Source organism: Platichthys flesus, chromosome 16 (assembly GCF_949316205.1).
Source record: "Platichthys flesus chromosome 16, fPlaFle2.1, whole genome shotgun sequence".
NCBI lineage: Eukaryota > Metazoa > Chordata > Actinopteri > Pleuronectiformes > Pleuronectidae > Platichthys > Platichthys flesus.
Window position 1 is genome coordinate 2342428 of NC_084960.1, and position 25741 is coordinate 2368168.

The 25741-nt window shown below is 45.9% G+C and overlaps 4 protein-coding genes across 4 annotated transcripts; all 4 read right to left on the reverse strand.

The window, feature by feature from the left end:
* Nucleotides 1–7945: 7945 nt before the first annotated feature.
* On the reverse strand, nt 7946–10012 carry si:dkeyp-69e1.8 (uncharacterized protein LOC100001340 homolog). The gene is made up of 3 exons (XM_062408398.1): nt 9895–10012; nt 9481–9626; nt 7946–9190 (listed from the first exon to the last, which is right to left on the reverse strand). The coding sequence occupies exons 1-3, from the start codon at nt 9917–9919 to the stop codon at nt 8339–8341; spliced, it is 1023 nt and encodes a 340-aa protein (XP_062264382.1). The 5' UTR covers nt 9920–10012; the 3' UTR covers nt 7946–8338.
* A 568-nt stretch (nt 10013–10580) lies between these two features.
* On the reverse strand, nt 10581–15560 carry hmgxb4a (HMG box domain containing 4a). Its single transcript, XM_062408399.1, has 13 exons — nt 15487–15560; nt 14759–14864; nt 14195–14331; nt 13991–14066; nt 13328–13915; nt 13023–13226; nt 12565–12749; nt 12377–12458; nt 12208–12272; nt 11970–12066; nt 11716–11879; nt 11480–11602; nt 10581–11313 (listed from the first exon to the last, which is right to left on the reverse strand). The coding sequence occupies exons 2-13, from the start codon at nt 14793–14795 to the stop codon at nt 11269–11271; spliced, it is 1803 nt and encodes a 600-aa protein (XP_062264383.1). The 5' UTR covers nt 14796–14864; nt 15487–15560; the 3' UTR covers nt 10581–11268.
* A 230-nt stretch (nt 15561–15790) lies between these two features.
* On the reverse strand, nt 15791–19391 carry ankrd54 (ankyrin repeat domain 54). The gene is made up of 8 exons (XM_062408402.1): nt 18733–19391; nt 17880–17927; nt 17690–17788; nt 17434–17505; nt 17189–17236; nt 16859–16983; nt 16662–16769; nt 15791–16472 (listed from the first exon to the last, which is right to left on the reverse strand). Exons 1-8 carry the CDS (start codon nt 19118–19120, stop codon nt 16398–16400), a joined length of 963 nt encoding a protein of 320 aa, XP_062264386.1. The 5' UTR covers nt 19121–19391; the 3' UTR covers nt 15791–16397.
* A 282-nt stretch (nt 19392–19673) lies between these two features.
* Nucleotides 19674–25160, reverse strand: foxred2 (FAD-dependent oxidoreductase domain containing 2). The gene is made up of 10 exons (XM_062408401.1): nt 25026–25160; nt 23698–23903; nt 23285–23590; nt 22950–23201; nt 22128–22454; nt 21882–22048; nt 21643–21808; nt 21250–21476; nt 20938–21108; nt 19674–20496 (listed from the first exon to the last, which is right to left on the reverse strand). Exons 2-10 carry the CDS (start codon nt 23898–23900, stop codon nt 20264–20266), a joined length of 2052 nt encoding a protein of 683 aa, XP_062264385.1. The 5' UTR covers nt 23901–23903; nt 25026–25160; the 3' UTR covers nt 19674–20263.
* Nucleotides 25161–25741: the final 581 nt, after the last annotated feature.

The following is a 25741-nucleotide window of genomic DNA, read 5'->3' on the forward strand; positions in this document are numbered from 1 at the left end:
TCTGTGAAACACCTCGGCTACAGAAACCACAGTTTACAGTAAAAACCAGAAGTCCTTCTCCTCTCAAAGTCAGATCCACGTTGAGCAGAGGATTTACACTCTCATTGATTGAAAATGGACGTTTACACCCCAGATGCAGGGCGCATAAACGGCACGGAGCGTGAGTTCGGGGGGGGGGGGGGGGGGGGGGAAGCAGAGGTTGCCGACAAGAGCCATAAAGGAGGTGGATTTATGTGCTGGAGCGATGCAGGCGGGAGGTCAGAGGCAGAGTGAAGTGTGGAGGGTCGACAGGGATGAAGAGACAGCAATGTTTGGAGAGAGGACAGGAGAGAGCGGTGCTAATTTATACTCCGCTAATTGGAACCAGCAGAGTCCTGCACCTGAACCGCATTCTGGGCCCTGTGGCCGCGGCGGGCCCCGGGGCAACGTGGGAGGGTGATGAGGGCCGGGGGGGGGGGAGGGATGGGATGGAGGTGAGGGTCAGTGTCAATGGCAGCCTTGTTGTTTCTGTCCCTGCAGATGGGACAGCGAGGCCAGAGGTGCGTGTCTGAGCAGAATGTGTGTGTGTGTTGGAGATTTTCCGGGGGTCATGTTGTTGTGACAGTCTCACACACACACACACACACACACGCACAGACACACACATGGCCGGCCGAAGCAAGAGTGAGGACCACCCGGGAAAAATCAGCTTAATGTGTCATGGTTTCAATCCGACACGTTTCTAACATAGGACACGGCCGGACTTCAGCGGTCTTAGCTTCCTGCTTAAATAAATACGACAGGCTCCTCAGATAATCACCGAGCTGCGACCATGTTGAGTCATAGCATCCGTTAATTATTAGACGGGCCGTGCGACTCCGAGGGTTCGTTCCTCAGATCGCCGCCGCCTGTGAGTTCCTGATGTCTGTAATATTTCACTGAGTGATGGTGGATTCAGATGTTGGCTGTGACTGGGCTCTGGCACGGTGCTAAACAATGAAGTAATCTTTGGAATTTAGATTGAAAAAACATTGGCCTTTGCTTGATGTGCTTTCATATCTGCACGATCTGTTTGCTCTGCTGAGTCTCGCTGACGGCCTGGTTAGGCCGGCGAGCCCCGAACTGATCTGAGAACAACGAAAAGGACATTTCATTATTATCAATAACAGTTTTTAAAGGACTCATTGTCTCAACTGTAACAGCTGGACACATGATGCAGGAGAGAGGAGATGAAAACCATGAACTTTAAATAAAGATGGACGACATGTCTCCACTTCCTCCAGCTATCCAGACATGAAGCTAAGAGCGTGAACTTTGACCTTTTAGATAAAGGGGAAGCGGAATTTACGACGAGTACTGCAGCCAGCCACCAGGGGGCGATCATTAGAGACAGTCTGTGGAGAAAACTAATTAACGCAAGAGCAGTATAAACAGGGAGCTGGATTTAACAGTTCAAATAGTTAGTTTAAAGTTATAAACTGTTTAAATTATTATATAAGAAGTTTGGTTAATGGTTAAAAGAGTTAGCTAAAAGTTTTTAAATATTCATATTTGTAATGAATTAACAGTTAAAAGCCTGAACCATTAAATGAGTTCACTAAAATGACAAAATAGTTTAAATTATGGGTTGATTGAAAACAATTTGCTCAAAATATAAAGAAGGGAAAATACCTAAACTGCTAAAATAGAAATAAAAAATAATGAATATGTTTTAAATAGTCACATAGAATTACTGGATAAATCATATAAAATATAAGATATATTAAAATGTCAGAATTAAATAAACAGTCGGGGTTGTTAGGGGAGTAATTGACGGATGACTGAAATGTCCAGCTTCAAAAAACAATGAAACAAAAAATAAAAATGTACAGTTACAATTGTATGATTATTATAACCTTATATATGGAACATGTGGTGTTGATGCAGAGGTCCCAGAATCCGGTTCTTCTCAAAACTCCAGAGCTTCATCACATCAGAGCCGAGCGACGCAGAACTCCTCTGATATCCAGGAGGCTCGCAGCAAACAGCAGATAAACACACGTGTGTCCAAAAAGCCAGATTCCTCCCGAACAACAGAGCGGCCTGGGACATGTGGGCAGCACATTGGTGGCGGGGCTGCGATCACACACGTTTCTAGTGAGCAGAAGAGAACACAACACGATTTAGATGTGGTAGGGGCTGTTTTGTTTCCCTTTAAAGGCGTGTCAGTTGTCTGCTCTGCTCCGGGGACATTTGAGAAAAAACCCTCTTTCTACTTCATCACTCCCTGAGATTGACATCTCAATAGTCTGCACACATGAATGAGTGTGTGCAAGCCATTTGCGAATTACAGCACCGAACGTGCACAACACAATCCTCCACTGTAGCGGTTGGCTGAGACATCGGTCCTGTGATATTCCTCTTTTTCCTTTTTCCACCTAGTGTCTATTCTGAGGCCCGAAGCTTCAAAGCCGCCACAATCTGTCTGTTTCTCTCACGACTCGTCTCTCACACACGCCTGTGCACAAAGCGTGCACAAACTGAAACACATTTGTGTAAGAGCATGTTATGAGAGGGACTCGATGTGTTCTTTGATCAGCGGCCGTCTGACAGCGACACACACTCTGTCCAGAGACGAGGCCGATCCCTCTCTCCACATCCAAGCTGTGATTTGAACCATTTCTTCCTTTGACAGATGATATTTAGAAACATTGAGATGACACATCAGAGTGGATGCTCATGTTCTGACACTACACACGTTAGGATTGGTTCTGCTCTCCTCTCGGGTCCAGAGCGACGCTGCTGCACGTCTTCATCTCCTCTCTCCTCCGTCCGGCCTGTCATGTTGACTTGAATTTCCCCCCCCCCCTCTCCTCTCTCTCTCTCTCTTCTGCAGGATGCTGGGTTTCAAAGGGACCACAGAACAAATCAGAGGCCCGCTCCTCAGCACCGATGGCCTGTCTCTCATTTCGGATGGAGATTGAAGGGCATGTCTGCCCCTGGGGCGTCAGTGGGGATCAGGGGCCCTCAGCAGCACCCTCCGCCCCGGGGCCTCTGTGTTTCCACTGCGTGGGAGCCGGACCGTGACACACACTAAACGTCGAGCCCACCGCAAGAGCCTGTGCGCCGCGATGCTCCGTCTGGTGCACACTGTCATTGGGAAAGCCCTGAAAGCTTCGCCTGCATCCCTTGTTAGCCCAAGGTTGTGTGTGAGCGCAGTGTGTGTTTTGGGTTTCGCGTCCTTTGAAAAGATACGACAGTAACAGGCTCTTATTATGTGTTCGGTCGAGTGCAGGAGCTTGTGTTGCCGTGATGGAAGCCGGATGCTTCCCGGTGTTGTTGTGAGGCGCTCTGGGTTTGTGAGTCATAGCTTACTGTGAAATGTCTCCTAAGACGCTCCACTTGAGGGCTTGTTTTGAGCAGCGCGGCTCTGAAGTGGTGCGACGGGTCAGCTCCTCTGGGCTTTTCCTGGCAGAGGATGTGTGCGGCTTTCGGATCTGTGAACACAACACGGCAACACAATATCAGTTCCAGGTTGACGGCGCTCACAGAATCTCCCTGCACGTCTGTCTCCGGCTCCGCTCTCTGCGGGCCTCCATTAAGCTCCCTCGGCTTCCACATGACACGCTGATACCCATCGTACACTGCATGACAGCACATGGACCTGAGTGACATGTGATGTGTGTGGCAGGAGGGAGAGCAGCTCCTCTTTGTGTCTCCCCTTCATGTGGTGAGGGCAGGATTAGGACTTGATCCAATAGAGCAGGAGTGGAGGAGAAGGATCTGGGGTCAGATCTGCGTTGAGTTAAGTCAGTGTTGCAGCCGGAATAATACAATCACCTCCCCCAGAACCCTTTAATACAACTGGAGGGGAACGTATGTGTGCATGTGTGTTTGTTTGTGTGTGTGTGTGTGTGTGTGTGTGTGTGTCTGTGTGTGTGTGTGTGCTGAGCCTGGCCTGTGCCGAGGCTGCGACCAAACCACAGGGTGGTGTCCTTTACAGAGAAGAGGGGTCTCCGCTGACGGTTCAAACACAGCCCACGGCCCCCAGCTTCAAAAGCCCCCCCCCCCCCCCCAATCATCGCACCCACTTACAGCCAACGGCGCATGTCACTTAATGTGGACCACACTATTCATCAATTATGGTGAGCTCAGGGGCCATCCAACACCCGCACCGCAGCTCCACAAGTAGTGAGTTGTCTTCCTCCCTGACTGGAGCCCCCCCCCCCCCCCCCCCGCCCAGGACTCCTCAAAGCCCATGTGTTGCAGGAGGTGTGGTGCGAGACCGCTAACTCCTCGGAGCTGTCACACTTACAAAATCCAGCTTTTCTCGCTCCTTTCATGCAGCGTTATCTCGCCACAACCCCCCCCCCCCCCAAAAAAAAACTCCTCTTCCTCGTGCGGCCCTGTCCTCCTGCTGTCCGTCCCCGTCTGTCCCCTCCGTCCCTGTCCGTCCACACCCCCTCTCCTCATCCCACAGAGGCTAATCCACAGGCCTGTACGACACGCCGGCCCTTGGCAAGTGAACCGAGTCAAACTGGAACTCATTAGAGCGCCGTCTGATTCCGGCAGGTCCGCGGGTTAGGAGCTGAGCCCGGGTGCTTTGCTCTCTGTTATTCAAGTGACATGTTCAGGTTGTTGCAATGAAAAGTAAATGACATAAATGTGGCGGCCATGTTTGGAATTCCCTCTGAACGAGCAAGATGACGGAGAGCCGTGCAAACCTGAACCAGACCACACAGCATCAGCCGAGTCTCAGGCCTCCTCCTCCTCCTCCTCCTCCTCCTCCACCTCCTCCTCCTCCTCCTCCTCCTCCTCCTCCTTCACCTCCTCCTCCTCCATCATCCAGGGCTCGGGTCAAATCGGCACGAGGAGACGGAGGTGTGACGGTTGTGCACCTCCACTTGAGTCGTGCCTCTTCTCTCCACAAGAGCTGCTGGTACATGTGCAGCTGACTGAGTGTGTGTCCACCAGGCCTGTGACCTCAGCAGCTGTGTGTGATTGTGTGTTCATGTTGTCTGGTGGGCTTCTCTCATGTTGTATCATCCCCCTCTTGTCGGTGCTGACACCTTGTTTTCCGTGTTCTGGATGTAATCTGCTGTTCGGCTTCTCTCTTCACCTGCGACACATTAGATCAAACTCACTCCACAGACACTCGGCAGGAGAAAGAAGGGAACACGTGAGATCTCCTTCTTAGAATTAAACGGAAAATCTTTTTGAATTTGAAGTGATTCTTTGCAAGTTGCCAAGATAAGTAAAAAAAACTAGGTTGCATTTATTAAGTTTTGTCTTTTTATAGTATTTATTAACCATTAAATTAGCTGTTGTGCAGTTTTAGATTATAACCAATGTATAAATTGTTGAAATAGCAAAAAGAACAGTTAAGTTGCAGATTAACTTTTTGCAGAATTAATGCAATCATGACTTTTACAAATTGAGGATTTTTAGTTATATAAAAAGCATGATAATATCCACTTTTATATATTATTAAATGATGACCCTTTGAAATAAAAGAATCTAAAATAAAGTCATATGAATATTTTCGAGTTCTGGGCTGTGAGGGAACATCTGAGTTAAAGAACACTGGGTTTGGAACCACTGCTTTAAATTTAGCTGCTTTCCTCTTCCAACTGTAAACAATAATACAAAGAGAGGAAAATACAAGTTGCTGCTCTTGAAATAACATTTTGTGGATGTGAAATATTTTAATAGATAATTCAATGAAAGATGATTTTTGTTTTGGTGTTTTTTATGAAATTACGGTCAACCTTTTGCATGAATTTATGTTGCACACACACACACACAGACACACACAGACACACACACTTGGACGGGGCGAGCGCGGCTTCATAAACAATCGGAGCCACACACACTCACGCTAGGAAAGAACATGAAAACAGCACTAATGGGAAAAAGATGAGAGGGCTCACAGTGAGCACGACCAGAGAGAGGAGAGAGAGTGTGTTGCACACCGCTGTCTCTCACACACACACACAGACACACACTCACACACACACTCTCACTCACACACACACAGCCCTGGGATCAGATAGAAAGTTTGCAGCCTGAGGTCACATTGTTAGGAAAAGTCCACAGAATTGCTGGGTGGAGGTTTATGCATTTGAACTGCAGCACATGTCTGTTATTTTAAACCGTTTCTCTCCCTGTTTATGATTTATTTTTTTATGAATTTTACTGAACTGAATCGTTTTATTTAATATATTGTTACGCTACTAAATATATTAGTCACACGTATCATATAATTATATTTTTAACTCTTTTATATTTCTAACATTTTTCTGGTGGCTATAATGTTTTATTTCCGAATAATTTGTAGTATTTTGATCTTTGCAAATAAAATTCAAAACTGAACAGGATCAATTTCTTTTGAGACATTTTACATCTACCATCCTTTTTGTGTAGAACTCTGTAATTGTTTGTTGTCTATCTTTTTTTTGTATCCAGGGCTGTTCTGCATTATTATGCATCATTATGCATCATTATCCCGTCCAGATAATTTACATTAATTAATTATTCTCTCAATTTTAAATGTTTGATCGTTGAAAATTGACCGACAATATCCAGTTCAGTTAAAATACGTTTTAGAATAAAAGCTGTTATAAAGTTTTGTGCAGTCACTGATGAAGTTTGACGTCAGTGAGAAAAGCACCTTTTGCTCTCAAGGAAAATCTGTGTCATCCTGTGTTTGCCTCTGGTTTGCTGTCTTTTCCAGACGATAGATGATAACAAGGAAATATTGCGGTGTCCACGTCTCGCAGTGGACCCCCCCCCCCCCCCCTCAGTCCGACCAGGGACCACGGGGCCCTTACAACAACAGGCAGGCTCCGAGGGAGAGGAGCAGAAGTTACAGCTTGTGTGTTAATGATGGCTCACTGGTGATTCCCTCACATGTTTGTTCAGATTTTGGCTTTGCTTATACACACATTCACAAATCAACTGGGCGTCCCCTCCTCTCTGCTCCTCTCTGACCCGGCGAGGCCTCGGCTCCACTCAGCAGATAGCACCTCCTCGATCTGAGCTGCGTTTGATCCAAGGGAGAGATTTTCCTCCAGAAATAACCCCCCCCCCTCCCCCCCTTCCAAAGAAATTTCTAATTAATTTTACTTCATAACACCGAGCTCTGTGCGTGTGTATCCAGTAAGACTGGATAATATTTGGACAGGTGCTCCCTCACATACATTAACTTCAAGGCTCTGGTTTGCTGTTTCACTGCAGCCTCATAAAGAGCGGGCAGCAGCAGCAGCAGGCTGGTGGATCCTGAAGCTGCTGGATGTATTTCTTCATGCTGCACGTGTAATCCCCAACAATAAAAAACTGTTTAGCACCAATTTTCCTTTACTTTTAAAACTTTTTTTTTTTTTTTTTTTCCTTTTTCAGACAAACTGTGGAGGCCACATCTGGAAGACAGATGTGGTCCCAACGCTTGTTCTCTGCCTTTGACTCTCTCTCTCTCTCTCTTTCCCTCTCTCTCCTTTTGCTGCTTCTCACCCACTCTCTCGCCACTCTCTCTTTTTCTCGTGTCTTTCCCTCCCTCCCCTCTCTCTCCCTTTGGGAAACATGAGAGCTGAGTTAACTCTCTCTCTCTCTCTCTCTCTCTCTCTCCCACCCTGGCCGGACCACCCACATTCGGAAACGCCTAGCTGCTTCTCCTGAGGCAGAGCCGGCGGCAGTTTGGAGAGACAGGGGGGGGGGGGGGGGGGGAGAGATGTAAGGATGGGTTATGACTGACGGTTTTAGCAGAGTATCAATTACATCAATGTCAGAGCCCTAACCTGCCATTGTGTGTGCAGGAGAGAGAGAGAGAGAGAGAGAGAGAGAGAGAGAGAGAGAGAGAGAGAGAGAGAGAGAGAGAGAGAGAGAGACATCCCAGAGAAGACGTGGCCTTGTGCTTCCACTTCCTTGTATCCATGCAGATTAAATCATTTCACATTCAAAAGGCCTCAGAGGAAGAATAAAGGAGATGATCTGAAAACAGCAGCTTTTATTTGCTTGGTCGAGCAGGAAGTGAAACGTCTCTTTCAAACTTGTACAATTAAAAAGGTCAATGTCTCCATCTAGTGGTTGCTTCTTAGTTTTGCAAAAAAGTTGTTTTGAATGTTTCTTCATAGAGATTATGACACTTCTTTTATTTAGTTACTTTATTGGTATAATAAATAACTTATAAGTTCTTATAGCTTGGTTTGAATACTTCCTCCACTTCTATATAAAGTGTTTAGATAATACAGAGAGTGGTCAAATATAAATACCTGCAGGATTTCAGTGGTAAGTACTATCCTGACAAGGGCTAGCTGTTAGCATGTAGCTTAATCACACAGTGAAGTGACTTTAAGGTGCACGTTATTCTATAATAGATTATCTCTTATTTAGTTTTCTGTGTTTTCCTTCTGCCCACCTCAGTGGCCACTGAACCCACAGTGGTCCCCAGCATGCCCCCGAACGGCCCCCCCATAAACAGGCCGACCAGGGCCCCCAACAGGGCCTCCCTCCTCACCAGTCCAGGCAGCCACTTCAACCAGTCCCTCAGCTTCTCCCACAGGCCCTGGAGGAAGGAGGGGGGGGAAGGCGTGACGCTGGTGGACGGGAAGATGTCACCTAGGTCCACATCCAGGACGCCGACGCTCCTCTCTGCTTCGTCTCGCACTGATTCCATCTCCTCCTCCGTGACGTCCTCCTCCGGCTGGGAGTCAGTGGGAGACGCCTGCTCCTCGGCTCTCCTCCGTCTCACCACCTCCACCTGCCGCTCCCTCACTCTCTCCTCAGCCTCGTCATACAGAGGGCAGCTCAGGTGACCCGTCTCGCTCTCCTTCACCATCTGCTCCACCTTCTCCAGCAGCTCCTGAACAGGGTCCCTCTCCCCCGCCTCTTCTCCGCTGCGGGTCTCCAGGGTGTGGTAGCGGCCACCGCATCTGTCCACCAGCTCCTGCAGGTCTCGCCACGTGGCCAGGTATTCGTCCAGCTGCTGGTCCTCCTCCAGCTCCTCCGTGTGGGTGAAGAGCACGATGGTGTGTCTGCTGAGCACAGAGGGGCCGAACAGCTTGGTCAGGGCGTCCAGAGCCTTGTCCTGTCCATCGGTCGGCTGGTTCAGCGGGACAAAGAGCAGGAAGGCGTGTGGCCCGGGGCTGGACAAGGAGATGAAGGAGGAGATGTGTTTTCTTCTGTCCTCGGGGCTGCAGCCGGAGCTGAACCAGGCCGGACCGGAGACGACCGCCAGCTGCAGAGGAGGAGCAGGAAGTCAACATCAATAATTATATTATATCATATTATTCCTACATTGGCTTCTGAAGTGGTGGCCATCCAAGTAAATATGTTGCTGCTGGTAATAAACATATAATTATGGGCTTCACTTTTCAAGCCTAACCTGTCTGCCTGTCTGTGTCTCTCCCTCTCACCTGTATGTCTGTCAGTCTCTTTGTCTCACTCTCACCTGTCTGTCTCTTTGTCTCACTCTCACCTGTCTGTCTCTTTGTCTCACTCTCACCTGTCTCTCTGTCTGTCTCTCACCTTTCTGTCTGCAGCTTCTCCTCTGTGTTTACACTCCTGGCTCTCAGGTTGGTCTGGGCCCTGCCCTGAGTCTTGCAGGCCCAGGATGGTGCAGCCTGCGGGGCTCTGTCCTGGTCCGGTTTGGCCCAGCACCACCAGCCTCAGCTCTGACGGAGCAGGGACAAAAACACACGACACAAAGTTCAATAAGACAACACAACTTTAATTAATATGTCCTCTTTCTATTTGAAACCAGCAGTTTTACTGTGTTCTACAGATCCAGCCTGATAGGTTGTTATCATTTCAAAGAGGTGACACCGCCCTTTGCTTCTCCTCGTCTCGCCCCGCACTGCCCCGCACTGACCCGCAGCAGGGGGCCGCTCCCTCTCCCTCCCTGTTGTAAAGCTTCATAATAAAGAGTTTCAGTGTGTTTACCTGACTGCGGGGCAGCGGCTGACATTTCTGCTTCTCTTCTCTGTCGTGGATCTGAAGCGGGATGAAGTCACTTCCTGGTTCCTGCAGACTGACTCACTCCTCCAGGGGTGAACACAGCTCCATCTGTGGCCGAGGCAGGGCGACTCAGCCCGGGGCCCGGGGACCGAGAGGGGTCGGTGATCTCACCACTGCAGCCCGGAGGTTTATTATGACTCGAGTCCTAGTACTTTTATTTTTAAGTACCAATCACAATGTCACATCTTTCTTTTTTTGTTTACAATTTTCAATATAGCCCATACTTTAAATCAAGTAACAAATATTATTTCGTTATATTATTGGGACATTACAAAGAATAAACTATCGTGGGGTATTATAGTCTAATATTACAAGAAGGTCCTGCAGAACATTGAGCATCAGCTCCTTTAGAAATTAATTATATGGATTTTAGATTTGTTCACGATTTAGATTTAGAAAAGAAAAAGCTGAAACTTCTGTTGGTTCTGCATTTTCAGAAAATCACATCAAGGACCAACATGGAAAAGTGGACGTGGAATATGAAAGAGAAGCAGGAAAAAAATCACGACTTAAGAAAGGGAAGATGAAGAAAGAACTGAAGAAGAGAAGGAAGGAAAGGGGAAGAGAGAGAGAAGGGACGAATATAAAAAAAAACTTTGGGAGGCAGAAGCTGCATCTTATCTGATCAGATCATATTTTAATGTTGCGATAGTTGTGGATTTGAAGCTCCGACAGTGAACTGCTTGACCTGCTCATTTTAGAACAAACGGTTTTCTATCGCTTCTGAAACTCTACAGTACAGACAAAATCTAAACGCTGTACGGACAGTGAAATATCAAATCTATAAAACGAGCAAATAAGGCATAACAGTACTTTTTACATGGTAAAAGAAACAAATAATCAGGAGTTAAATATATTATGTTTGTTGATGATGAGCAGAAGATCAACTACAAGGTTCCTGTACATTTCAGTAAAAAAACAGGCAGGGGAAACTCATCGTTCACACGGTCACACCCACTTTACAGCTACACACATTCAGCACATTACATACACTCACTCACACATTCACACAACAGCTGTACAGTAACAGTAAAACTAAGCTGATACGCCAAGGAGAATTAGAATGTCCAGTAAAATGCTTCATTTAAAAAAATATGACAATTACAAAATTAAAAGAATGACATTCCTTTTTTTCTAAAAATACACTTTTAAAAACATGTCGACACTAGAAATATCCAAGTTTTCAGATGCAGGGCAGTGGCTTTAAATCAAAGTCCGAGGGTCGGTCCTGCTCCAGGAACCAATCCAGACACGTCTGCTGACTCTGAGTCTGCTGAACAATCACTCTGCATCCTCCACTCACAGTCCAGGCATGATGTAGGCGATGTTGTCCAATGTATTCGACTGATGTGAAAAGAGAAATCACAGTTAGAACTCTGTTATAAAAGGTGCGTCTTCATCTCCTGAAGCTAGACGTTTTTGAGTCCTGTTCTTCAACTGAATAAAGATGTGAAATAAATAATTCATAAACCAAATCTATTCAAGCTTTTAACAAATGTCAGTACTGTACCAGGACGTTTCGAGGACAGCCGTTTAACTGTGGTATCTGTGCTGTGAGACAGGTCAGTGGCCCCAGAGCACACAAGATGGAGTCCAGAAGTACAGACAGACTCCCGGACACAGCCACCATCCCCTAAAACAAACACACATTCACATGATTCACGTTGTCCGCTGCATTAATGAAACATCTCAACGTTTTTTGTTATCAGCAGGATTATGCAGAAACACGTGCATATGGAGACTCACCTCTGTTTCCTGTAGTCGATGCCCAATCAGGGACAGGGACTCTCCCAGTAGCTGCAGGTGAGCTGCTGCATCGATGGGATCGACCTCTGGGATTCGGGCGGGGGACAGGGACAAGTTGCCGGGGGCTCTGCTTGGCGACACAATCCCAGTTCCTGTTGCTACAACTTATATCAAAGAAAACACCAATTAACAACCATTCTAATGAGATGCAGCGGTGAAGGGACAGAGAGTTGAGAGAGTCGGGCTAAAAATACCTTTGCTTTTGCTCTCGGTGGAGCTCTTGTGTTTGATCGTCGTGGCCTCGGCTTTGTTCTGTTTGTGCTGCAGATACTGAGCCTTCTGCCTCCAGACCTGCACAGTGTGAACACACAGAGCACAGGAAGCAATAGACAGTTAGTGCACCACCACAACTGCAAATATATCAGGGATATTCAAATTAGTCAGATAAACTTCCAAAGCTTTTTCTTTTGTTAAATTACACAAAAAACTTACGAGTTTGTCTTTCTCGGGCATCGCCTTCCACACCTCTGCCAACCTCTTGCTGAGCTCACCGAAGACTGAGGACCAGACGTACAGACAAAATGTTTAGATGGTTTCTTTTAGTAATTTAATATATTATAATATATTTTCAATATATACACTTATACTATATGTTACCCACCTAGTCCTGGCTGTTCCGCGTTGATGTTGACTCTGTACTCTTTACAAAACACCTGATAGGCTGTTGTGTTCTTCTTCTTGGGCTAAACGAGGAAAAAGAGGACAAACTTTATTGTAAGAGAAACACAACAAAGCACAACAGCATGAGAGGTGAGTTGTAGAGTAAATAACGACCCCACAGTATCTTACCTTCTCTTTATCTTTATCATGCTTGTCCCTGTCCTCCTCTTTCTTCTTCTTCTTCTTCTCTGGTACTCCGTCACTGCCTTGATGGTGGTGTGGAGGGATGGGTGCGCTCATAGCATACATGGGGCCGACAGCACTGTGAGTGACAGTGGGATGGGAGTGGCCGTGGCTGTGGCTCTTCGAGGAGTCTGAAGAAAGGAACAAGAGTGAGGGTTTGAGAACCTGAAAATGTTTAACAGGACTTTCGATCCGCAAGAGTTCTACAAGGGAAGAGCCGGTATAAAAGTTTTAAAGTTTTTCAGATGATGTCTTTTCCATCGCTCATTGGTACATAAACATTACTGAACTGCCTGCTGGGTAGATGTAGCCAATTGGAAATGACAGTAATATTAATTGTTGTGACCAAGTTTCACCACAGTACTTAAACGCTAGTAGCACATCTCTTTACTGGATATACTCGCCTCCAAATCCTTTGCTGTGCTTCTTGTCTTTCCCGCTTTTTTCCTTATCTCTGTCCTTCTCCTTGTCTTTTTTCTTCTTGCTCTTCTTGCTCTTCTTCTTCTTTTTCGTCAGATGTGTGTATGTATCATCTATGACCAACTCTCCTGCCTCCAGCTCAGCCCCAGATGAAGAACTATCATCTCCCATGCCTCCTCCGTAATGACCTGTTTAACAGAGGCAAATATGAAGAAACAAAAGAAAACACAGAGTTCCAGAATCAAGTACAACCAAAGGAAATGTGTTTCATCTTTTAGGTTCATCTTACCTTCCACCTCCACCTCCTTTCCCACCACAGGCAGTGGATCTCGACTCTGCTGCTGCTTCTTCTTGGACGACTTCGAGGGCTGCGTCCTGTCTCTCTCCTTCTCCTTCTTCACGCCTCCTTTGGATGAGTGCGGCGTGAAAGGGAAGCTCTCCCCTTCCTCCTTCTCCGGCGACATGATGAGCTTCATCTTCAGCCCGTCTGCCTCACGCAACGTCAGCGGCTCCTCTTTGGGAGCTCCACCGTGGAACAGGGAGGACTTTGAAGAAGAGGACGAGTGCTTCTTGGAAGAAGAGGAAGAGGAAGACACGGGGCGCGAGTGAGAGAGGGAGTGGCTTCCTTTGCTTCCACCACTGCTGTTGCCCTCACGTTTGCGGTCCTTGGAGGAATGTGAGGAGACGGGGGGGTAGGAGGGTTTCTTGTGTAAGTGGGGGCTGGGCTCCGAACCTGTGGCCAGGGGAGAGGTGATGGCCTGAAGGAGGCCCATCGCTGTATCTGTCGGAAGGGAGGACGAAGGGGAGGACAGGGACGGGGAGCGGTCTGCAGACTTGTGCTTTTTCTTGTGAGAAGTTGGACCTGAACCATCGTGGTCTGACAAAGGAAGATTATGGTGTTAGAGTCAAATCTTATTAATAAGAAGATAATTGTAATATATAAATATCTCACCTCTGTAATAGTGCTCATCGCTGTGTTTCTTCTTCTTTTTATGCGAATCCCCTCCCAGCATGAAAAGTTCTGAATCCTAATTAGAAATGACACCAAATCAATAAATAATCGTACATATTGTTCAAATTATCAAAAGATCCAATGACAATGTACTAAGCTCATATAAACCCAATAGTTAAAAGTTGCAGAACAATGATAATTTACCTTTGGTCGCTTCTTGGAAGACTTTCGGACCTGAGCAGCCATCTCCTCCTCCTCCCTCAGCAGATCCTTGTACGACCTCCTTTTCTCTCTCTGGCTCCGACCAGCAACAAGGCCCCTGTCTCCCTCCATCCCCACGTCTAAAATATAAGAAATCTGGATTATAATCCTTACTTTCAAAGTAAAACATAGATTCTGTGGGACACACGCAGTGAGAAATATCTAACTGACTGAGCTCATACTCAGAATAGGCAATAGTTGAATTTAGACTTCGACCTTTGGTGTATTATATAGACATGCATATGTCGTTACATATTCACAGGTTTTCACTTCCTTGCTGCATTACGCACTTCGCAGTGTTATTACTATTTATAATTCAAAGCACTTGAGTGCATTGGTTTGATAAATCAATACTAACAACTTCCTCAATTTGAAAATATTGATGAACCTGCGGACATTTCTGGAGTTGTCTGTATTTTCATGTGTCGTCAAATCGATGAAGTTGTTTTCTTAATTTCTTCGTCACCGTGAGAAATACAGTTAAACCACATAACAAGCAGACATTACCCATTCCTCCTTTACTCTTGATCTCCTCAAAAGCCATAGTTGGTCCTTGGTCAACACGTCTTCTTGTCACAGGATGTCACAGACACCATGAAGGCAGGATAACGACCTGTCAACAGAGCACAGAGAGAAACAGTCAAATACAAGTCGAGGTGAAGAAGTTCTGTGTATGAACAGAAATGAGCCATGAAGGAGTTTGAATTGAAGGAAATAGAAAAGTTCACAGGATCCTTCCTCGTGGTGTACCTCGTTACCCAGACATGAGCAGAGATGACTGCACCTAAGTGTGTGTGTGTGTGTGTGTTGCCTCAACTCCTGCTCAACACTGGAGAACTTCATGCAAAATCAAATCAGCGGAACATTCACAAAACAATGCAGTGTGCCTCCTGCACGAGAGAAACAAACGCTAAACAACTTCCCGCCTACTTTTGTAAAGATACACAAACACACCCCCTCTCCATTCACTTTCCCTCCGCTGCGTCCCATTCCCCTATCTTTCCAGGAGCCCGGATCGGCCGCGCCGAGCGAGCGCTTCGCCGGCCGGCATGAGCCGCCGAGGAAAGCCCGAGGCTTCCACCCGCCGCTAGGCCGCGGTCCCCTCAAGTGACCGAAAACAGCGCCGCCGAACCGCGAATAAACTGCTCATGTCCCCGGCTTCTCTGAGGTGATGGACCGTGACGTTTACAAACCCCCGGAGCTAAGAAAATCATGTGTTTATTAGATTTAACTACCTCCAGGAGATCTCCAATTTACGCGGGTCCAGCCGCCATCTTTATTATCGGCGGAACAATACGTGTCTGCGTAGGGGAGGGGCTTGGAGAGGGTAGCCAATCAGCGTGGAGGAAAGCAGCTATACATTATCCATACACATGCTAAATCTAAGATCTACTACTAACGAGAACTTTATATAATAAGTACGTTATAATACAAACATATATATAAATAACATAATATATCATCAATAATATAATATACAAAATAAGCCAAAATAGATATAAAAGTTCTCACATTGTACAAAAGACAATATTTCCCCAATATAGACAAACACTCATTTATTGATTCACAAATATAAATTTCCAACAACAGCCAAACAATATGTTTACACCACAGTTCACATACAAACGTATCAACATGCAACACAAGAGAAAAAAGGCATCGTGATTGAAACATGGTGCTGAACACAAACCCAGATAAGTCACAACAGGGGAAACTGTTAACTCATTTCATAAGAACTACACACATCTCATAGTGATCACAGAGCTGTGTCTAATAATGGCAGGCAACATGTCAGAGAACACACACACACAATAGAGAGCTGAGGTCCCACTGCACTGGGTTAGCTTCTGTCTCCACAAGCTTCCTGTTTGAGTGTATTTTTGCCTTGAGGGCCTTCTTTCATCTTTCCTCTGAAAAGCGAATGTGTGTTACGTCCATATGCTGAAAGTATGTCAACTCCATTACTGTGGTTGCTGTTGAGATCTGAGCGTCTTTTGAATTTAACCAGGCTAACACTACTTCTGTTAGCCTTGCTGTCATATTAATACGCTAATAAATAAAATGTTAAAAAGTTACTGCAGGTTAACTTGTCTGACGAAGGATGGTGGAGCAGAGCAGGACCTCAGCTCTCTATAAACATGGTCTTCTACCTATCCCCCAAATTCTGTTTCTGTAGACTGAGCGATGTAAAACTGGCCAATAAATCCGTCACCTCATCCACCTATGGAAAAACAAAACATATATCTATGAATTGATGAAAAACAAACGAACAATGAATCCTCAATACCAGCAAATTGAAGAATATAAACATGAATGTACACATTGACTGCATCAGGTCCGGGGTCGGGCTCAGGCAGAAAAATGCAGCCTGAGATGCAGCCTGATGTGAATCTTTGAATGTGGGTCTCACCTGCTCTTTGGTGCGTGTGTGCTGCAGCTGTGTGGAGATGTGTTCCAGCCTCTCTTTAGCTTCACTCTGGCCCATTAGGTTCAGGTATTCCCTCAGCATTTGAATAATCTACGAAAGACAGTCACATCATGATCTGTATGTACCCAAGCATCCAGTTCTGATTCATTAAGCCAGGAAAGGAGATTTTCTGTCTCTACCTGTGTGACTTCCCCTCTCAGGGTTTCTAAGCTGCGAGAATCTCCCTCCTGCAGAATGTTGAGTTTGGAGCGAGCGAGATGCAGCGGGGTCCTGCCTGCTCGGTCGAGGGCGTCCACACGGGCGCCTTCACAGAATCAATAAGAACAAATGTCTCCATTACATATAACTGGTGAGCCTAACACCCTGCTGAAACTTCTTCTTGGCTACAGACACCTCTTTGAAATGTATGCATGTATGTATTTTTAGCTAAGTGGTAAAGATCTCTACTTTAATGGGAAGCTGAGAAAAATGGATTCACAGAGAATTCAACACTACAGCTGTGGCCTCACCTCCTCTCAGCAATGTGGTGATAACAGGCACATGGTTTGTACAGGCCGCTGCACAAACACAAAAAAAGTACAATAACAGAGATAGTTGTCACTTGTTGCTTCACAAAAAATACTTTATTTCACTCTGCAGTATAAGTGTAGATGGAACAGGTGTGAGCTGCACAGCTGTGTGTCGGAGACAAGCCACAGAAAGATGTACGACTACCGTGTGGTTTTATGTGTCATCGTGGTGATTGTTCTCTTACCCAGATGGAGGGGGGTATTTCCGAGACTGTCTCGCTGGTTAGGGTCAGCGCCGTGGCTCAGCAACAATTGTACTTTATTCACAAGGGGGCAAAAAGAAGACTTGATAAATAAATTGATAACTCTAAATCGAGTCAAGGACACTTCAACAGCTGGATCATCGTTGAATTTGAGGTTAATGCTCTTTGCAACCGTCCTGCAGCATGATGTGTAATCCTTCATGCTACTGTTCGTCCATCTTCACAGCTGTCAACCTACCGATGTTCTCGTTGCCATTGCAGGAAGAGAAATGAAGCGCTGTCCTTCCCTTGTCGTCGGCTACACACGGGTCTATGTCGTCCTGCAGGAGTTTTCGAACTGCAGGAACACAACTTTATTAACACAAACCCTCAAACAGCCTTCCGTTACTCTGCTTGAATAACTTACAGAATGACCTTCCTGCTCGTACCTGTGTCAATATCATTGCTGTTGGCTGCTTCCCTCAGTCTTTTCACAGCTGTGGAGATAAGACATTCAAAGTGAGAGACATATGTAAATGTTAGATCCACAGAGGTCGCACTGGATGTCATCAGGAAAACAATGTAAGTACTGACAAGGACACTGGCTTCACACTTTAAAAACAAATTGGCAGCACATTAAACTACTGTTTACTGCTCATCTGTGCATGTTTGAGATTTTACTAGATAACTAGCATGTTTTGAATATTGAAATGTTAAGTTCTTCTGTTTCACTGCTACACAATGATTACCTGTATCTGTTTGGTTACATTTTATTTGCATAGCGACAAATTACAACACATGTTGTGAAGGAACTTAACATGTGGTAGAGACCTTAGAAATATAGAGATTATCATGACTAACATTTTCAAATTGAATGAAAGCACCATAACAAAAATATATGAAAGTAAGAAAATAGAATAAAATAGGCAATGAAATAAATAAAATACAGAGGTCATGTACAGAATACTCTCATGTTACTACAGATACAGTAAAGATGCAGTATACAGTATGAATATGCTAATAAAAGGGTGCTGAATTGATGTGGTTTGAATTTTCTAAAACTTTCACTACCTCCATGACTTCAGAGGACATTACATGGACTTCCTAGAGATGAAATATTAACCATAGCTACTACTTGCCTAACTTTAAACAACACCTTTAACTAACTTTAACTTCACCTTATCCCAGTCTAACCTCACTTTAAACTAACCTAACCTGCACTTCACCTCGTCACAGTCTCTAACCTAAACTTAAACCTAACTTTAAAACCTGTCTTCACCTGAAGATGATTCCCTCTCTTACCATACACATCTTTCCCGATGGGCCCCAGGCTCCGCACGGCTCGGTGTTGTCTCCTGGCCCGACTCCCAGTCACCTTCCCCAGCTTGGTGGCCCCTCCAGCGGGGACACTGAGCTCAGCTCGTCCCGGCTCCCACAGCAGGTGCAGGTACCGGAGTTCTTTGTCGTCCCTCGGTCCGACTCGACCCAGAACCACTTTGCCCTCCCCGATGCTGCTCATCCCGAAGCCGACCGCCGCGGAGCCCCCGTCCTCCATCCTGTCCGCGGGGCCCCGCTGCTCCCGGGCCGGCGCCTCCCGGGGCTCCGGTCCGGTCTCCACCATGTACTCCCCCTCGGAGCTGGACGGGTCATTGTCCGAGGCGGCTGCTACGATAGGGCTCCAGCCGTCCATGCTTCACCCTGACATGTGGAGGCGGTTCCTACAACAACACACGGTCCTCGCGCCTCCAGGAAGAAAACACACCCGACATCAACACGTGAACATCAGGAATCCATTTTGTTCACAGCGTCCGGTGCGGCAGCAGCGTCTGGAGCCATTGTTCGGTCCGTCCTCACAGATCCTCTCCCGTCAGAGCGTCTCCATCCCGGGGACCGAGCTGTGTTTACACCGATGCGTTTACCTCCACAAAACCAAAATGTCTCCTGGTTCACGTTTTCCCCATTTCATCAGTCGGAGGCAGTAACACTCGCTCCCATTGGACGATCGACAGCTCCTGTGCACTGACGACCAATCAGCTTCCGTCTTCTTCAGCTGCTCCAGTCCAATAGGAGCAGTGCAAGCTAAGCAGCCTGTCAAATTTTACGAGTGACAGGACTGCGCATGCGCACTGGGAAGATAACATTGTTAAATACTTGAATATTTGTTAATGATTTTATTTATCCATAAAAAAATTAAGAATAAAATAAATTAAACAAAGAAAAACATTTGAATCAGAATAAAACCACAAACAGTTTGTTTTTCCTCTTCACTGTGTATTTATTGTATTTATTAAGTTAATGTCACTTAAAATGCATAATCATTGTGTAACACCCACCCTCCACTATATAGTTTCATGTCACCTACATGTACATAAAGTGATAATGGCACATTATAATAGATATATGTATATTTGAGGAATGCTAAGGGACAAGCCGCCTCTCGCTGAGGAGCAGTGGTTTCCAGCCGGCTGGTCCGAAGCCACGTGATATGTGTGAGGGATTCAACCTGAAGGAGAAACACACTCTGCTTATTAATATCAGATTTTCCTCTAATTTTAACTTTTTTCTTTCTAGATAGTAAATTACAGGATAATTTAACTCATTCAGGTCCATAAAAATATGAAAATAAAGCAAGGGAAAATCACTCTTTGGTTCAAATGGCAAAGTGGTATAAATCTGCAACTTGGTGATAAGGGGTTGCAAGTAGAGAAGGTTGGGAACTAATAAACTGTGAAAAATATTTGGTCTCGTGGGGAGAATGATTATTGGTGCTGGAGGTAGAAAGTCTGAGGGGCACATACAGCATCATAGGCTTTAACACGCTTCGGTAAAACAATCAGAGGTCAAGTTTCAGTCCTGAAGACACAGAGGCTCCAGTATGTGCCAGGTAGCTGGGGAACGCTGGGTCGGCCTCCGATGTGCCGGCGTCCTGCTCGGTGGGCATCAATCCAGCGTCGTGTGCGTGCTGCCACAGCCGACTGTCGTGAACCACACCCTGCTGCTTCAAGTATCCCTGCTGACAGAACAGCGGCGGCTCGCGGTGGGTGAGGGTCCAGCGGAAACACGATTCTAAAAGATGTGATGAAACACAGGAATGAGTCACGGTCCTGCCCTGCTCTGCAGTTAGTGAATAAAAAATGATGAGTGTTCTAAAAAATGTAAGTCGCTTTGGATAAAAGCGTCAGCTAAATGACATGTAATGTAATGTAATGTAATGTAATGTAATGTAGTGAAATCACTCAGTGAGAGGTGCAAAGTAAAAGATTTGAAATTTTTTTTTCATTTTCTGAGCATCATAGTTGTTTCAATTGACCTGAATTTAACAGGTAAATGGTTCATCAAGTGAGAATCAAAGTGGAAAGACTAGGATTTTAGTTAGAGGTGGCTGTGGTTCAGGAGGTACAGCAGGTCGTCCCCTAAACAGAACGTCTGTGGTTCGATATACTAGAAAATCACTATATTGATACAGAATTCTCTCTGTAAATAGAGGCAGCTGCTAACATGCTTTACCTGCATAGAAGGCCCTGAGGTCGGTCTGGACACAGTGCTCCAGGAAGCGCCGCAGAGGCTGGATGTGAGATATGGGACTGTCCCATTCTGCGAGGAAGTCTTCAACCATGTGATGAAGAGCCTTAGGCCTGGGCAGCGGCCAGCCACTGGGACGGAGCTTCATTTCTTCCTCTGGGATCAAAAAAAGAATAGTTTGAAAATGGTTTGCCAGTGTCATAGTATTTTGTGATTTAATATTGAGTATATTCACCTTTCAGAGTCTACATGGAAGAATTACATCTACTTTTTAATGGCAGCAGAATTCTTACTCACCAGTAGGAAGTTTGTCATAATAGTATAAAACAGGGTGCAGGAAGTTGGATTTCCAAGCTTTGGTCCAGTCGGTTTCCGCCCTGTTGCGCCCCAGGTAGTCGATCTTCTTCTTCCCGTACTGCATGACGAGAACAATCAGGCCCTGGCCGGACACCTCATGACCCGAGAGAGCTGAGAACTGAGGCAGCGCCTGGACCGGAAACTCCTCCACGTATTCACAGTGGGAGCTGAGAGTGGAAGAGGGAGGAAATGAGAGGAACGGGGATGAGGAACAGCCTATGTTGACCTTACGTGTCACTTTCAAAGTTATGGACAGATAACTTGTACTCAGCAAAGGAAAGCAGGCAGATCTCATGCAAGTTCATGATAACTGATGATATCACATGGACTCACCCTCGAAGAAGTATAACATCCCCGAGCACCTCAAACATTTGGTATGGCCCAGAGGCCTCGCCAGCCCGCTTCAGGATCCAGGCCTGCAGCTGCGTGGTCAACAGCTTTGTGGATGACCAGGGGCTGCCATGGTAGCGCTGTTCGAGTACACGATGTACAGCTCGGGCTGTGGCAAAAAAAATCCTAATAATTCCTGGATCATTCGTCAAAGTGTAAATAAACATCTGTTAGACTGTCACCTGTGTAACGGAACCCGTGGATGAAGCCGCCGGCAGACTGGCGGTGGTCCCTGGAGTGAGCGGCTGTTCCCAGCACAAACAGGCCGGGGGTGCTCTTCCCTTCATACCAGGCCGTCACCCCCGGCAATCTCCCTTTGGCATTGTCACTGTTCGGTGGGCAGGCGGAGCTAAAGAGAGAGTTATCTAAACAAAACATCTCATATATGAAATATGGGAAAAACACAGTAAGTCTGCGTAAATCTCTACCTGTCAAATACGCTGAAGTTGAATCGGAATCCAAGACATCGAATCACACGGTCGTAGGGTTTCCTCATGGAGAAGTTGTCTATGTGATACGCTGGCAGCTCCTCTGCAGTCGCGTCAGAGCGGTTCCTCCCCTCCTGGTTCTGTATGTACTTGTTTAGAGTCAAGTACAAGTGTCTCTTCTTCTTCTTCTTCTCTGTCTTCTTTCCTCCTGATCTCCTCCTGCCCTCCTCCTTTCGCTGAACGATAACCATTTTCTCCAGCTGAGCCTCGACCAAACCATCAAGAGACTTCAGCTGGTACGTGTCCAGCAGCTCATTGTTCACAGCTCTGAAAAGCAAGAAGATGTTCATTTTAAAAACCTCCAATTCAGAACAGTTGATACTGAAGCTGACATAAAAGAAATAATTATGATTTGATAAAACATGTACATGAACATACAGAATAAGTCCTGAAAGCTAAAATAGATGGATCCAAGAGGGACTAAATGTACAAACTTCACAGAAATTCATGTGCATAAAAAACACTGGGGATATCCACCTTTTTGTACAATAAACAGCTATAACACAAAATCCAGTTTAAATATATGTAGAACTGCTAACAGCTAAATAAATTCTTTAGAAGTTAATTTGTTCTTCACTGAGCTAAACCACATCTTTAATATCCTGACCACTAACAAAAGAAACAAACAAATAAATGCTCTTTGCCGGACGTAATAAAGTCCAGATACATCAAGGTGGATTTCCTGGATCCTCTTGTGTGATTGTGTCTGATCAAAGTTTGGGAACCAAAGAGACAGAAAATCTCCCCCTTCTTCATCTGTACCTGAGGTCTCCGACATAATGCGTCTGCCACGCCAGTCGAACGGGGCTGGAACTCAGCATGTGCACCCGGCTCGCCTGTCCCATGATGCTCTGGGCCGTTTCAAAGGCAGAGTTCCCCTTCCCCAGAATGAGCACGGCCTGGTCCCTGTAGTCGTCAGGGTTGGTGGAGATGGACTCGTATCCCTCAACCAGCTCAGAACCGACGAACTCCACCTGCTGAGGAACCCACAGGCCTGTGGCCACCAGGAGGACGCTGGGGGGGAGCACAGAGCACACGATGCAACTCACAATCCAAACAGAAAACGTTCACCACAGGTTCAGTGTGAAGACAACTACCTGCATTTGTAGTCAGATGCATGTTGATCAGTGAGGACGTAGCTCCTGCCAGTGGCCGACTGCGTGGCCCTGATCCTCCCGATGTCCACGCCGTAACGCACCCTCAGGCCGAGCTCCTTCTCAAACAGGGACAGATAGAGCGGGTAGGCGTCGGCCGGAGGGTAGAACTCGCTGCTCACCCGCTTGAACAGGAGGTCGCGTCTATCGCTCAGCAGCGAGTTCCAGTCGTGGCGCAGGTTGAACTCCTGGTTCTGCCTTCCTGTGTGGATCTTGTTAATGCTTATGAGCTTCCTGTGTCTGGGATACCTGCACGCACACAAACACACACACACAACAGGAGCAGAGAGGGCAGAGGTCAAAAAGGATTCTGGAGGAAACCCAGACGTCCTCCATGTTCTCACAAAGTCTCTCACTTGTGGAAGAAGCTGCCCGGCCCTGCGTTCCTCTCCAGGATGATGTAGTCTCTTCTGGCTTTGGAGAGGAAGTGTCCCATCTGCAGTCCTGAGGGCCCGGCTCCCAGGACGCAGTAGTCAAAGTGGCGGGTGACATTATCAGAGGAGGATTCGACCCAGCCGACCAACACAAACAGGAGGAGACAAGGAAGGTTCGAATCCATAACCTGAGGAACAGAAAGGAAAGGTGGTAAACATATATAACATAAGGCTGGGCAAGAAAACAATATCAATATTATCCCAATATAATTTCTATCAATAGCAATATTAGAAAGGTCCAACAACATCAATATATGTCTTATGTCTACATGTCAGATTATTTTGTATTTCATTTATTTGTGTCTGAATTCAGTTCATTTATCATTTGGATCAGGTTTGTAAAATGTTTGGCTGTTTATCACTTTACATGATTAAAACCACGACCTTCACTCAGATCGTGACAGAAATAATAATGTGACATTCATCGTGATATCGACTGAAGTGAAGATTTTTATCTGGACTTTTTTTAACCATATCATCCAGCCTTGATACAACACAATACAAATAACACGATAATAACATATATTTATTTTTGGAAAACAAAAAATCCACTTTGCACAAAAGCGTAAAAAAGTGGTGGAGAATCATTTAATGATATTATTATTATTATCATCATCATGTCAATTATCACCACTCAGTCTGACCAAGTTTAAATTTAACTTTACACAATTGTTCCCAGTCTCTCTCTCTCTTCTCTCGCCCATGTTCCTCTGCTCTCTCCAACCGGACGAGGCACATGTCAGCTAACTCTCACTCCGGAGGTTTCTCACTTTTATAACGAAGTTACATATCTGAGCTTGTTCTTTGTGGGAACTGGTGTGTTTCTCTGTAACATTGTGATGTAAACTGCCTTGAGATAATGTGTGTGGTTATTCAGTGATGCACCGTAACAACTTATCTGCGCAGCACCAAATCAAAACATGTAGAAGATATACATATAAATAAGATATACTAAACTGTGATGTTTGTTAATGTGTGTAACTCTATTACATGTTGTGTATGAACGCGGCTCTGTGGGGATCTGGGCCTCGATGCTCTGGATCATACCAACACACACACACACGAGCACATACACGCGCATCACATGTTACCGAACTAAAATCTGTGATTCTCAGAATCCGCCTCTTCCTCCGGAGACCCGGCTCCGGCTCCACTCCGCCGCCGAGCTCGTCTCACTCTGCGGCGGCGGCGGCGGCTGCCATCGACCGCTGAACCAGATGTGAGGTGTGAGAATAAACAAACCGCGTTACCTCTTATATCCGTGGATCAGTCTGGGTTCCAGCGATCATCGGACCTGCTACATGTTTACTATCCCGCATTCTTAACCCGGGTCAGTGTGAGATTATCAGCCCCCATGAAAAATCCACAAGCTCAGCCCACTTCCCCCTTGGGAGGAGGAAAACCAATGGAGGGCTTCTGTCACCAGGGGGCGTGATTAGAAAATACCAAAGCACATAGAGGAGCAGGCCTCTTGAGAGGAATGATGAGACCCCACATTCCCCAAGAAGTGCTCTTCACAGATTTAAAATAATAATCTACAGAATGTGTTCAAAGAGTAGATCTGCAGAACCAGAGAGGACAGATGTGTGACATGTTCAAACTTGATGTCAGGGATAAGTGTGAAATGATTGTGGCTGCAGGAGTCAGCACTTTACAATCTGTCCTGAGAGATCTTACGTATAAATGTATTTGCTCTATGACTCTTTATCAAATGTCAGGGTCACAGGAGTCCAGTTCCAACGGCGGATCAGGTTTCATTAAGTTTGTCTTTATTGAACGAGAAAATCTTTAATCTGCAAGTGTCAGACAAATGTGGTGGAGTCAATAAAAACTGTAATTGGATTGGAAGTGTAAGGTCCTTCCAAATTAAAATCAAGCCCAGGTAATGTGCTACCAGAGCAAAGACCATAAATAATTATAATAATAGCATTTATATCTAGAGGTTACAGTGTTTGGTAAAATATAT